General features: G+C 33.1%; 1 protein-coding gene across 5 annotated transcripts; it reads left to right on the plus strand.

Annotated features, from left to right (window-relative positions):
- Positions 1 to 1,708: 1,708 nt before the first annotated feature.
- On the plus strand, positions 1,709 to 9,855 carry LOC140808670 (uncharacterized). Of its 5 annotated transcripts, none has more exons than XM_073165823.1 (8): positions 1,709 to 1,968; positions 2,136 to 2,207; positions 2,427 to 2,552; positions 3,346 to 4,256; positions 4,362 to 4,545; positions 4,632 to 4,906; positions 7,961 to 8,042; positions 9,569 to 9,855. In XM_073165823.1, the coding sequence occupies exons 1-8, from the start codon at positions 1,734 to 1,736 to the stop codon at positions 9,604 to 9,606; spliced, it is 1,923 nt and encodes a 640-aa protein (XP_073021924.1). In that variant the 5' UTR covers positions 1,709 to 1,733; the 3' UTR covers positions 9,607 to 9,855. The 5 variants fall into 5 exon arrangements, with proteins under 5 accessions (XP_073021924.1, XP_073021923.1, XP_073021927.1 ...); XM_073165822.1 differs by lacking the exon at positions 9,569 to 9,855 and adding an exon at positions 8,166 to 8,274; XM_073165826.1 differs by lacking the exon at positions 9,569 to 9,855 and adding an exon at positions 8,166 to 8,274 and having other exon boundaries at positions 4,632 to 4,901; positions 7,955 to 8,042.
- Positions 9,856 to 11,715: the final 1,860 nt, after the last annotated feature.

Raw genomic sequence — 11,715 nt, forward strand, 5'->3', positions numbered from 1 at the left:
AATTATGGTTAGCTCGAATAAGAATAAATGTTATTCGGAATCACATGAAGTTGTGAACACACAATTAATTGTGTTCTTAAACCATTGAGAGTCACACAAGTATTAGATTATGTGTTCTTGTTGAGATAGTCAAGTTGAAGGAGTTGAATTTGACGATTGTTGTTTGATAGAGATCAAAAAAATTTCTTATAAAGGAGTTTATAAGTTGATTTCATGTAATGGAAGATGTGAAAGTTAGCTTAATTGCTAACTAAGTGAGTCGAGTAGGACTATCGGTTTTAATGAAGGAGTTCGCAACACTGATAGATGCCAAAAATAGATTGGTTGAAAATTTGGTCATTCAAAATTTTCATTTTTCATTCTATTACACTAATATAGATAGTGTGATGATTGCACTATTTTGTTTTATGCGCATTATATTATTACGCCATTGAAAAATGAAACAGTATAATAAATACACACATAACTCAAATGAGACAATAAGCTCTATTGTCTTTATATACTATCAACTACAGGATATTTGACTAGACACACCTAGTCCTTCACCTCTTTTCTGTCTCACGGCATAGTCCTGTAACATGTCCAACTGAAACAGCCTCCGAAGGGTGAGCACACACAACAATCATCATCGTAATACATAACACATATATAAACAACAAAAAGTATAATTGAAATCATAACAGAAATACTCCCTTTGTTGTTTCTGGAAAATCAAGCCATGCATCAATGATATCAACGACATCACTCCCATACTACTGCAACAACAACATCAACGATACGTCAGACCCCTACTCCGAGGACAACAATATCGTCAATCAAACAACATCAACGATACGTCTTACCCCTACTCCGGTGACAACAATATCGTCGATCGAGCAACATCAACGATACGTCGCACCCCTATTCCGGGGACAGCAATATCGTCGATAAAAAAATATCAATGATATGTCGCACCCGTACTCTGGTAACAACAACAACTTCGATCGAGAAACATCAACGATACGTCGAACCCTTATTCCGGCGACAACAATATTGTCGATCGAAAAATAGCAACGATATGTCTCCCAACAATGACAGCCAACAACATCAACGATAATAAACAACAATAAATATAATATCAAATCACTCAATTCCTGTGATTTACCATCGTTCAACACAATATTATTTATCAATACTAAACAACGACAATATATACGTGTACGTCAACACGTACCTGATAATCGAGTATATATATATATATATATATATATATATATATATATATATATATATATATATATATATATATATATATATACGGTTTTTCGTTTCCACCTATTCTTAGATGAAAATTATCAGTTGAAACTATAAATATGTAATTGTTCTATTTTGTATTCATAAACAACCGTAAACTAATCGCAGGAGATAAAAAAAAATATGCGCCAGCCCTAAAAGGTAGTGGTTATCTACTCACTTTTTAATTTCCGACATCGTTATTAATTTTGTTTTGGTTAATGTGTTAGATTTAAGGCTTCATTGCAATTCGTTCATTTCGGTATAATATATATTTAATTTATTTATGTTGTTCAAGTTTTCCCGTTATATAATAATAGTTTTTTTATGTATATCGATGTAATGCTGGTATATTCATGTTATTCACGAATCTGTTAATGCAATTCTTGAATTATTGGAACTTAACCATGTCGAGGTTTTCTTCTAAATATTTACACAGATTTAATTACTATTTAGTTTCAATGTCTTCTCCTCCTACACGGGCTACTACTTATACCAATCGCAGTGACAATGAAAGGCGTCAATTAAACAAAACGCGACGACGAGCACAAAGACAATCAATGACACAAGCTGAACGACAAACAAATCTAGACCAACGTCGGACAAACTACCAAAGACGTAGAAATAGAAGTGCACACGCTACAAATTCTGATGAATCCAACGTTGAAATGACAGATTTTAATACACATTTGAATGGTATGTTACATAAAATATGTATTGCTTCTTATTTATCAGTCATTGTTTTAATTTTTGTTACTTTTAATTTCATATACATCAATCACCTATTACTATTTATATTAATATTTCAGAAATTTATTTATTTATTTTACTACAAACATATAACCCTCTTATACATTTTTCAGTTCCCCTCAACAACAATTTGGCTACGACTACCGCATCACATGCAACAACAGAAACTTCTTCAAATCAAGATGGTATATTTCATTTACAATGTTTGAAGTCAAACGATTTTAACCATTTCTTTTAGATATTATATTATACGCTATGCAATAAAATATTTGATACTACATCCACATGTAATATCTAAAATATGTAATATTTTATTATTTTAACATCATCATTTAAATATTTTTCATATCTAATAATTTAAACAACAAAATAATTAATTGTTTAACATTCATTTTTAATGTCAGGAATCACCGCAACTACGGTTGGACAAGTGTGTCGTATACAGACATTATCTTATCAAACAATGACATCAAATTTTGAGCAAGGGAGTACTAGCACATGTCAACGTCTAACTGATTTAAATCAGCAAGGTAATCTACTAAATTCAAATACTCTTTTTGACGTGACATGTACCATTTTTCCTCATTCTTTTGAATTATGTCATCTATGTATAATACAAGTCACCTTAAATAAACATATAACTGCATGATATATCAATATCGAAAATAACATTATTGTTACGACTAAAAAACAACATTTAAGTCGACATCGATATCATAATCTAGCAAAAAAATTCAATGATATTCAACAAAATGGTCGATGGCATTTGTACAAAGCAACAATCTGTCTATATTGTCAACCATAAATTTTGCATAATGAAACACCTAAACTGTGCTGCAAAAATGGTTGCTCAAAATTAGATGTTATTTCATCTCCAATTTTATGATGAAGACAATGAACAAGATAGTTATTTCATGCAACATATAACGGCGTATAATCGCTTAAAATCAAATAATTGAATCAACTTATGTTGGATCAATATGTATTACTCTGCCACAATAATTGTTTCACTACATTTTCTATTTGTCACATACATGTATATGTATTTTCTGTTACAAACATCCTTTTTATTGCTTTTACCATCAATTTCCTCTCTAAACTTCTCAATATATTATTTAATGACTTTGACAAAACTCCATCACTCAGTTCATTGATTTTTATTTTTTTAATATAAACTTCAAAATTTTGTGCAAACATATTTAATGAAATGAAAGTTTCACAAATTTATAGAAAATTAAACTAGGAAGCTTAATCATTCAATCTTCCAAAAACTATTTCTTTTTTAAATTGTTAGTTTGAATATTAATTTGAACAATATTGCAGGAATTAACTTCAGTGAACGCAATGTCATTGCTAACATACAACGATATCCACGTCCACGTCAATATCGTAACTTAGCAAGAAATTTCGGTGAAAGTGGGATAAATTATCGATGTCAATTGTCTGACCCCAGAATTTGTATGTATTGCCAAGCTCTATTGTTTCATGGTGAAACTTCACAATTCTGCTGTAGAAATGGAAATACAAATTTGGATCATATCCCTTCTCCTATTGAATTGCAAGAGTTGTATGCTGCGGATAATGAGGAAGGAAGGCATTTTCGGCAGTTCATAAGGGCATACAATCACGTTTTCTCTTTTACATCTATGAGAGTCAACTTAGATGAGTCCTTAACAACCGGTACACATGGAATTTACACATTTCGTGCTCATGGATCAATATATCACTCGATCGGAAATCTTCTACCAAATGAGAATTGTAGGCCTAGGTACATGCAGATGTGGATTGTAGACACAGATCATGATATAGACAATAGACTTCATGAAAATCCAGAACTAAGGCGAGAATTACTGCTTAAGATACAAAATATTCTTGATCAACACAATCCATTTGTGCACGTGTTTCGGCAAATTGGCAAATGTCAAGACATACCAAACTGTAGGCTCATCATCAGGCAACAAAGACCTAATGAACATCAATATAATTTGCCAACATCCTCTCAAGTAGCAGCTGTAATTGTTGACAACGAATTTCAAGAAAATTTGAGCGGTCGAGATATTACTATACAAGGTATCGGTGGAAATCTTATCAGCATTCAAGATGTAGTTGGCTATTATGATCCTCTGCAATATCCACTCCTTCTGCCATATGGTACATATAGTTGGGACATAAATAGCCGAAATATCAATGGTACCCGGTTAACATGTTTAAATTACTATGCGTATATGCTACAGGTTAGTGAAAAAATATTGTACTTTATGCTTATTTTTTAATTAAAAACAATTTAAAACTTACATATACACCTGTACTCATGTAATGTAAATTATTTGCTTATTCAGATACGAGAAAATTCACCATCTTTGCTACTTAGAGGAGGCCGTCTACTTCAACAATACGTAGTTGACAATTACGTAAAGATTGAAACACAAAGACTGCGATGGATACGTTCAAATCAACGTGATATACGTTCTGAACTTTACCAAGGATTGCAAGATTGTTTACATGGAGGTGAAAATAATGCAGGTATGATAACTTAATTATTATAATATTATTTTTCACAACATATATTACAACTCACAAGTTATACATATCTACCAAATGCATTACAGGAAATGTTGGTACCAGAATCGTTTTGCCATCATCTTTCGGTGGAAGCCCACGTGATATGTACCAACGGTATCAAGATGCCATGACTTTGGTACAAATATATGGAAAACCAGATATAATGCTTACAATGACATGCAATCCGAATTGGGATGAGATAAAATATCAACTACTTCATGGGCAATCATCTCAAGACCGTCCAGATTTGATTACAAGGATATTTAAATCAAAATTTGAAGAGTTTAAAAAAGACATTGTGGATAGGGGGGTTTTGGGTAAGGTCCTCTCTTATTCGTACGTCATTGAGTATCAAAAAGAGGGCTTCCCCATGTTCATATGTTGGTCATATTTGATAATAATGACAAGTTGTGTACTCCCGATCACTTTGACTCAATTGTGCGTGCTGAAATACCTTCACAAACAGAAGAACCCAATCTACACAAAGCAGTTGTCCACCATATGATACATGGGCCATGTGGATCAATCAATCCAAATTGTCCATGCATGGTAAATGGTAAATGTAAGAAGAACTTTCCAAAGCCATTTGTGGAATACACATCTAGAGGAAATGACTCATATCCTTTGTATCGAAGACGTGAAGGTGGCCAAGTATCAACTGCCAACAATGACAATGTCTTCATTGATAATGGTTGGGTTGTCCCATACAATCCATGGCTTTTATTAAAATATGATTGTCATATTAATGTTGAAGTATGTGGAGGGATTAAATGTGTCAAGTACATATACAAATACATCCATAAAGGTCCTGATCGGGTCGCACTAGAGTTACGAAATGGGCAAAATTGTGATGAAATCCAACAGTACGTAGATGGAAGGTGGATTTGTGCGCCTGAAGCATTGTGGCGAATTTTCTCATTTGAGTTCAGTAGGATGTATCCTTCAGTCATTAGATTACAACTACATACACCTAACCAGCACTTGGTTTATTTTGACCCCCAACAACATGTAAGTGATCTACTAGCAGATGATGACAACTCGAAGACTATGCTTACGGAATTTTTCAAAATAAATTGTGATCCTGACTTGATTGGAAAGTATTTATATCGAGAATTTCCACAATATTACACATGGATAAAATCTGGAAAAAAATGGATTCGTCGAAGAAGCTACAATAAAGTGGTTGGGAGAGTATATGTTGTGTCACCATCTGAAGGTGAGAGGTTTTATCTCCGTATCCTTTTAAACCATGTCAGGGGCCCAACATCTTTTGAAGATTTGATGAATGTGAATGGGGTAACATATTCAACATTTAAGGAGTCTGCTCAAATTAGAGGACTTCTTCAACAAGATGATTATGTAAAACAATGTCTGGAAGAAGCACGTTATGTTAAAATGTCATCTTCATTTAGAAGGTTATTTGTATCCATACTGGTGTTCTGTCAACCAACAACAGTTCAAGAACTCTGGGATGAGTTCCATCCTTGCATGTGTGAAGATTATGGTCGAGAAATTTCATCAAATAACTTAATCATCAATAAGTTATTGCTTGAGATACGAAGGTTGCTGCATCAGTACAAAAAAAAAACTTGATGATTTTGATTTGCCATCGATAAGTGCTGATTTTTTACAAGACACAACACTTCCAAGAATAATTGAGGATGAGCTTTCTTATCAAATTTCTGATGATGATTTGAGATCTATTGAACGTTTGAATGCTCAGCAGAGGATTGCGTTTGACACCATCATAGAAAGTATTACGCATAACTAGTCAAAACTTTTCTTCATTGATGGTCCAGGAGGTACTGGTAAGACTTTTTTATATCGCTCAATTTTGGCACATTTGAGAAAAACAGGTAAAATTATAATTGCGGTAGCAACATCTGGAATAGCTGCAACATTGTTGCAAGGTGGAAGAACTGCACATTCACGTTTTTTAATTCCACTTAGACCAACAGCATCAACATTGTGCCAAATAAAGAAACAGTCAGAACTTGCAGATCTAATCAGGCGTGCATCAGCTATAGTATGGGACGAGGCTCCAATGGCAAATCGCTATGCTTTTGAATCCGTCAGTAAGAGTTTCCAAGATATAATGGAAAATCAAATAGCGTTTGGAGGGAAGACAATGGTTTTTGGTGGCGATTTTCGACAAGTGTTACCGGTTGTTAAACGAGGGTCCAAGGCAGAACAAATTGCTGCAAGTATTTCAAGGTCAACATTCTGGCATTGCGTAAAGATAATACACCTTCAGCAAAATATGAGATCTGCTCAAGATATTGACTTCTCGCAATTTCTCTTGCGCATAGGTGATGGATTGCAACATACTGTGAATCGTGATTTCATAAAATTACCAGATTCAATTATCATACCATGGGAAGGAGAACAATCAATTCAGATGTTGATTGATTCTGTTTTTCCTAATATGATAAATCATGTTAACGATGAAAAATATATGGTTGATAGAGCCATCATCACACCAAAAAATGTTGACGTCGACAATATTAATCAAATGCTCATTGTCAAGTTTCCTGGAGAGGAAAAAGAGTATATCTCTTGGGATAGTGTAGCAGACGACAATCACAACCTATTTCAAGAAGAATTTTTGAATTCCCTTTGTCCAAGTGGTTTGCCACCACATAAAATCATATTGAAAGTAGGAAGTCCTATCATGCTCTTGAGAAATGTTGCGCCCGAACTTGGTCTATGCAATGGAACAAGATTAATATGCCGCAGTCTTTGTAGAAATTTTATAGATGCTGAGATCATAACAGGTCCTCACAAGGGTATCAGATTCTTTATACATAGAATGCCATTGAAAAGTGAAGATAATTCTGGATTACCATTTGAGTTGACACGTCGACAGTTTCCCATAAGGCTTAGTTTTGCTCTGACAATAAATAAAGCACAAGGTCAAACGATCCCAAATATTGGCATATTTTTGCGTAACCATGTGTTCGCCATGGTCAGCTATATGTGGCACTTTCAAGAGGAGTCTCACAAAATTCTACAAAAATTCTGGTGAAAGATGGGAACTTAGAGCGTCAAACTGGAGTATTCACAAGAAACGTGGTTTTCAAAGATGTATTGCTACCTAATAGAGAATTGTTAATTGTGAGTACGTCAACTCTCTTTATTTTAATCATATCTCTGCCCATGATTATGTATTTCTCATCATCTATCTTATCACGCAACCCGAATTACAATTTTTGCCATTGCTACAATACTTTCTATATTTATTGAATCAAATTTAAACAGTACTTGGGTAGTGCCTAATGGATAAACATATTATTTATGATTATTTTATTGTTGGCTTAAGTTGAATTTCTTTGCTGATTATGAATTACCTTTGTGTTTTTTTCCTCAAAAGAAGAAGGATACTGGTTGCAAACAAAGTATTTGTACAAATGACATACTCGGTTCAATGGATCAGATCTACTCGCCCCCATCTTCATCTGGTTTGTTTTTAACAGTGAATTAGTTTATGACCTTCCATTTATTATGTTGCATTATATTAATGGTCATATGTTGCATTATATTAATGGTTATATCATATTCGTCTGTTCGTTTTTATCTTGCAGGTGAGATAATATATTTATTACGAGCTCCAAGATCTTATGATCTAAACTCTCATATATGATCAACAATTTCAATAAATCATTATAGTAGGGCTTCTTAGATATAGTTTTATTACAAACAAAATTTACATTTTGGTTGGTAAATATTAAGCTCAAATGCTTCAAGATCTAGCAGAGCCATGATGTCAACATCTGAACTTTTATATGCTAGAACTGTTTCTCATGAAACCTTGCTAACCAAATGCAGTAATTAAAGAGATGGACGTGAGAAAAACGTAACTAGAACTGTTTCTCATGAAACCTTGCTAACCAAATGTAATTGATATGAAGTTAAACAATTCATTTAAAATCCGATCTTAAAATGCTAGACAATGTTCTCTCATTTACATTCCCTACTATTTTATTAAATCAAAGAAAATGGGATATTTGAACCCAATCAAATAATTGAATTTTTTAATATAAAAAAATATACTTTCTGTGTTGAATTTTATGTTACCTTTGTTGGTTTTTGAACCCATTCCAATAATTGAATTATTTGAATATTAAAAAAAAAAATTTCTGTTTTGAATTTTGTTGAGGGTGGGTTTTATTGCAAGGTTTTTTCTGCGGTAGAAAACTCGCCACTTTGCAGAAGGGAAATGACCGTTTTATTTTTAACAGTAAATTTTGTGTTTTAGAGTGAATGAATCTTCCATGGTTAGAGTTATTGATTTGGAGAGTTGTTTCTGATGAAAGAAGTGGATATAATATGTTTGCTTTATTTATTATGTTTGGTTCTTAACACAAACAATGATTTATGAAATTGGTATAGTTATTTCAGATTGTTGTGAGCATGTTTGAACAATGAAGTTGTTCAGGTAGGTGTGTACATGATGTCTAATGAACGTATTGGGTGCTCCTTGGCTGATGCTGCATCCAGTCCTAAATATATGGATTATCTTGCCACCGCTGCAGCTTCCGTTCCTTCTCCCTCTTTGCATGTCGTCTATATTAATACATCCCTCGAGACCAAAGCTTACACACATGAAGTTGTTCCAACAATTAACTGTACCTCTTCTAATGTCGTGCAAACCATTCTGCAGGTTGGCTGTGCCATTTCTTTTTGAATAATCATTTGGTTGTTTACTTTATGTCCATACTTCAGATTCTTTTTACTTATTGTGAGCTGCATCTGGTAATTTTCAAGGCTTTTGCAGAAGTGCCTAATTTAAGCGTATGGTATGGTCCTGACACTTACATGGGAGCAAATATCATGGAGTTGTTTCGGCAGATGGCTGTGATGTGCAGTTTATATCAATGATTGTTGATTCCCAGTCTATTAATTGAATGTCAAATAATATTTTTGAGAGTATGAAAGAATTAATCGAAATTTATATCAAATTAATTTGTTCGTTTTTATCTTGCAGGTGATAATTTATTTATTACGAGTTTCAAGGTCCTATGATCTAATCTTTCACATATTCTTAACAGAGTCACTAAATCATTATATTATGTCTTCTTAGACATTGTTTTATTATAATGTTTACAGACACATTTAGATTTTGGTTTATAGGTTTTAAATTCAAATGTTTCAAGATCTAGCAGAGTTGCGATAACAAAAATCCAAACTTTCATCTGGCACAATTGCATACATACTAATATGGTGTATTTGAATATTTGATGCATATTCTAATATTTTTTGGACCATTTTTTGACTATTTTTTTACTTCTTTTACATTGAATGTTAACATTATTGTATTTCAATAATATATTTATGATACAAAATATTTTTGTGTCATGATGTTGTGATATCATGAATATTTAATATATCACGCTCATATATTCATGACACACGCAACGCGTGTGCCTCGGTTGCTAGTATATATATATATATATATATATATATATATATATATATATATATATATATATATATATATATATATATATATATATATATATATATATAATCTAGCTATTTCTTTGATCACGAGGCTTGTGACGTAACTAAATAATTCAACAAAAATTATCATATCATTTTCACCGTATCAACGCAATCATCACAGCCTCAATATATGACATCAAATAGGCCAACAACAATTAATTCAACAAAATATAAAAATCGATTATAAATTCTTATCGTTCAACAATTTAATATTCCGGTGTATTTAATTCACAATACTACCATCAAATACACCATAATCAATTAACTTCAAATAATAGGATTTTTTACAACATCCGTTAAACTATGAAAACTTTATATCGACATGTAGCCTGTACTTCGTATACTCCGAATATATAATCAAAATTAATAACAACTGACAAACAACTCTTCAGTTTCAATTCAACGATTAAAATCCATAGTTATAATAAATTTGGAATAATTCAAAACAACATCACTATAATCTTCTCTATTTCGTTTACACTATTCAACAATCTTCAATTTCGGTATGATTTAAAAATTTATCGAATTTATTTCAGAAATCGATGAATTTCAAACATCACCAAAAAATATAAAATTTACACCTCAAGTCGAAGACCTCGTGTCAACGATCCCAAAACTGAAGTAGATTCGTGATGTGACCATGATAGGACAAGCTCAAAGAAGGCATGAGATCCTTTAGAGTTGCCGGATGGACCAATCATGAGGGGACCCCTGAAGAGATTCAAGGAAGCATTGAATGGGCTTATGAGTAATCAATAAGGGCTTACAAGCGAGGTGCAAAGTGACGAAGGGTTCGTGATGCATGGTAGTAAGTTTGGGAGTCATAGGAATATTATTCAAGTGTTAAATGATGAGGATTCCAGAAGCTTCGACGCTCGAGCGGCCAATTCTTACCGCGTGAGCACCACACTTACTGTCCAAGAAGAAGATTTCCAGAGCACCCAGCGCTCGAGCGGCCAAACCTTACCGCCCGAGCGCCAAAACTCCAGAACACTCGGTGCTCGAGCGGTAACATCTTACCGCCCGAGCACGAGGACCTGCAGGAAAAATCCTAGTTTACTAGTTTAGAGTCCAAGTACTTTAGGTAACTAGATTTCAAATATTTTCTTATTTGCTAAAATATATGGATGAAATTTTTAAGAATTTTACACATTATTGATTGAATAGAAATTGATTGTTCTTAAGTTTTCTCTCAAATAATAAAAAAACACTTTGCTTTGTATCCAAAAATCAAACTTACCAAAGTTTATTCTTTGTGGAGTTTGTCGATCGTTTCTTACACGGATTGTTCTTTGAAGGTTTGTCTAGTTTTGGTTGTTTTCCTTGTGATTCTTTATTACTAAACCACATAGTTTAGGGGTGAAAATCATGCGTTTCTTGAATCAAAATATCGGGACACAATAATATCCTTGTTCGCTATTGAATTGAGGGCGCAATTCTAATTTAATCGTGTTTGCCTTTCTTCGTACGAGGATTCACATCATTTGGTATCGGAGCTTTGGATCATTGAATTCAAGTAAGTATCCATTGTTATTATCAGATCTTTTTATTCTTTCGTTCCATTTGCAGATCTGTTTTGTCCTATCATTCTTTTCCTTCGTGAACCAGTGATTCTAAAATTTCTGAGAT

Source organism: Primulina eburnea, chromosome 13 (assembly GCF_022965805.1).
Source record: "Primulina eburnea isolate SZY01 chromosome 13, ASM2296580v1, whole genome shotgun sequence".
Taxonomy (NCBI): Eukaryota; Viridiplantae; Streptophyta; class Magnoliopsida; order Lamiales; family Gesneriaceae; genus Primulina; species Primulina eburnea.

Coding starts and splice junctions, on each gene's coding strand:
- LOC140808670 (XM_073165822.1), top strand. CDS start 1,734: ATGTCTTCTCCTCCTACACGGGCTACTACTTATACCAATCGCAGTGAC. Junction 4,907..7,960: donor ATAGGGGGGTTTTGGGTAAG/GTCCTCTCTTAT, acceptor CAAAAGAAGAAG/GATACTGGTTGCAAACAAAG. Junction 8,043..8,165: donor CTCGCCCCCATCTTCATCTG/GTTTGTTTTTAA, acceptor TTTATCTTGCAG/GTGAGATAATATATTTATTA.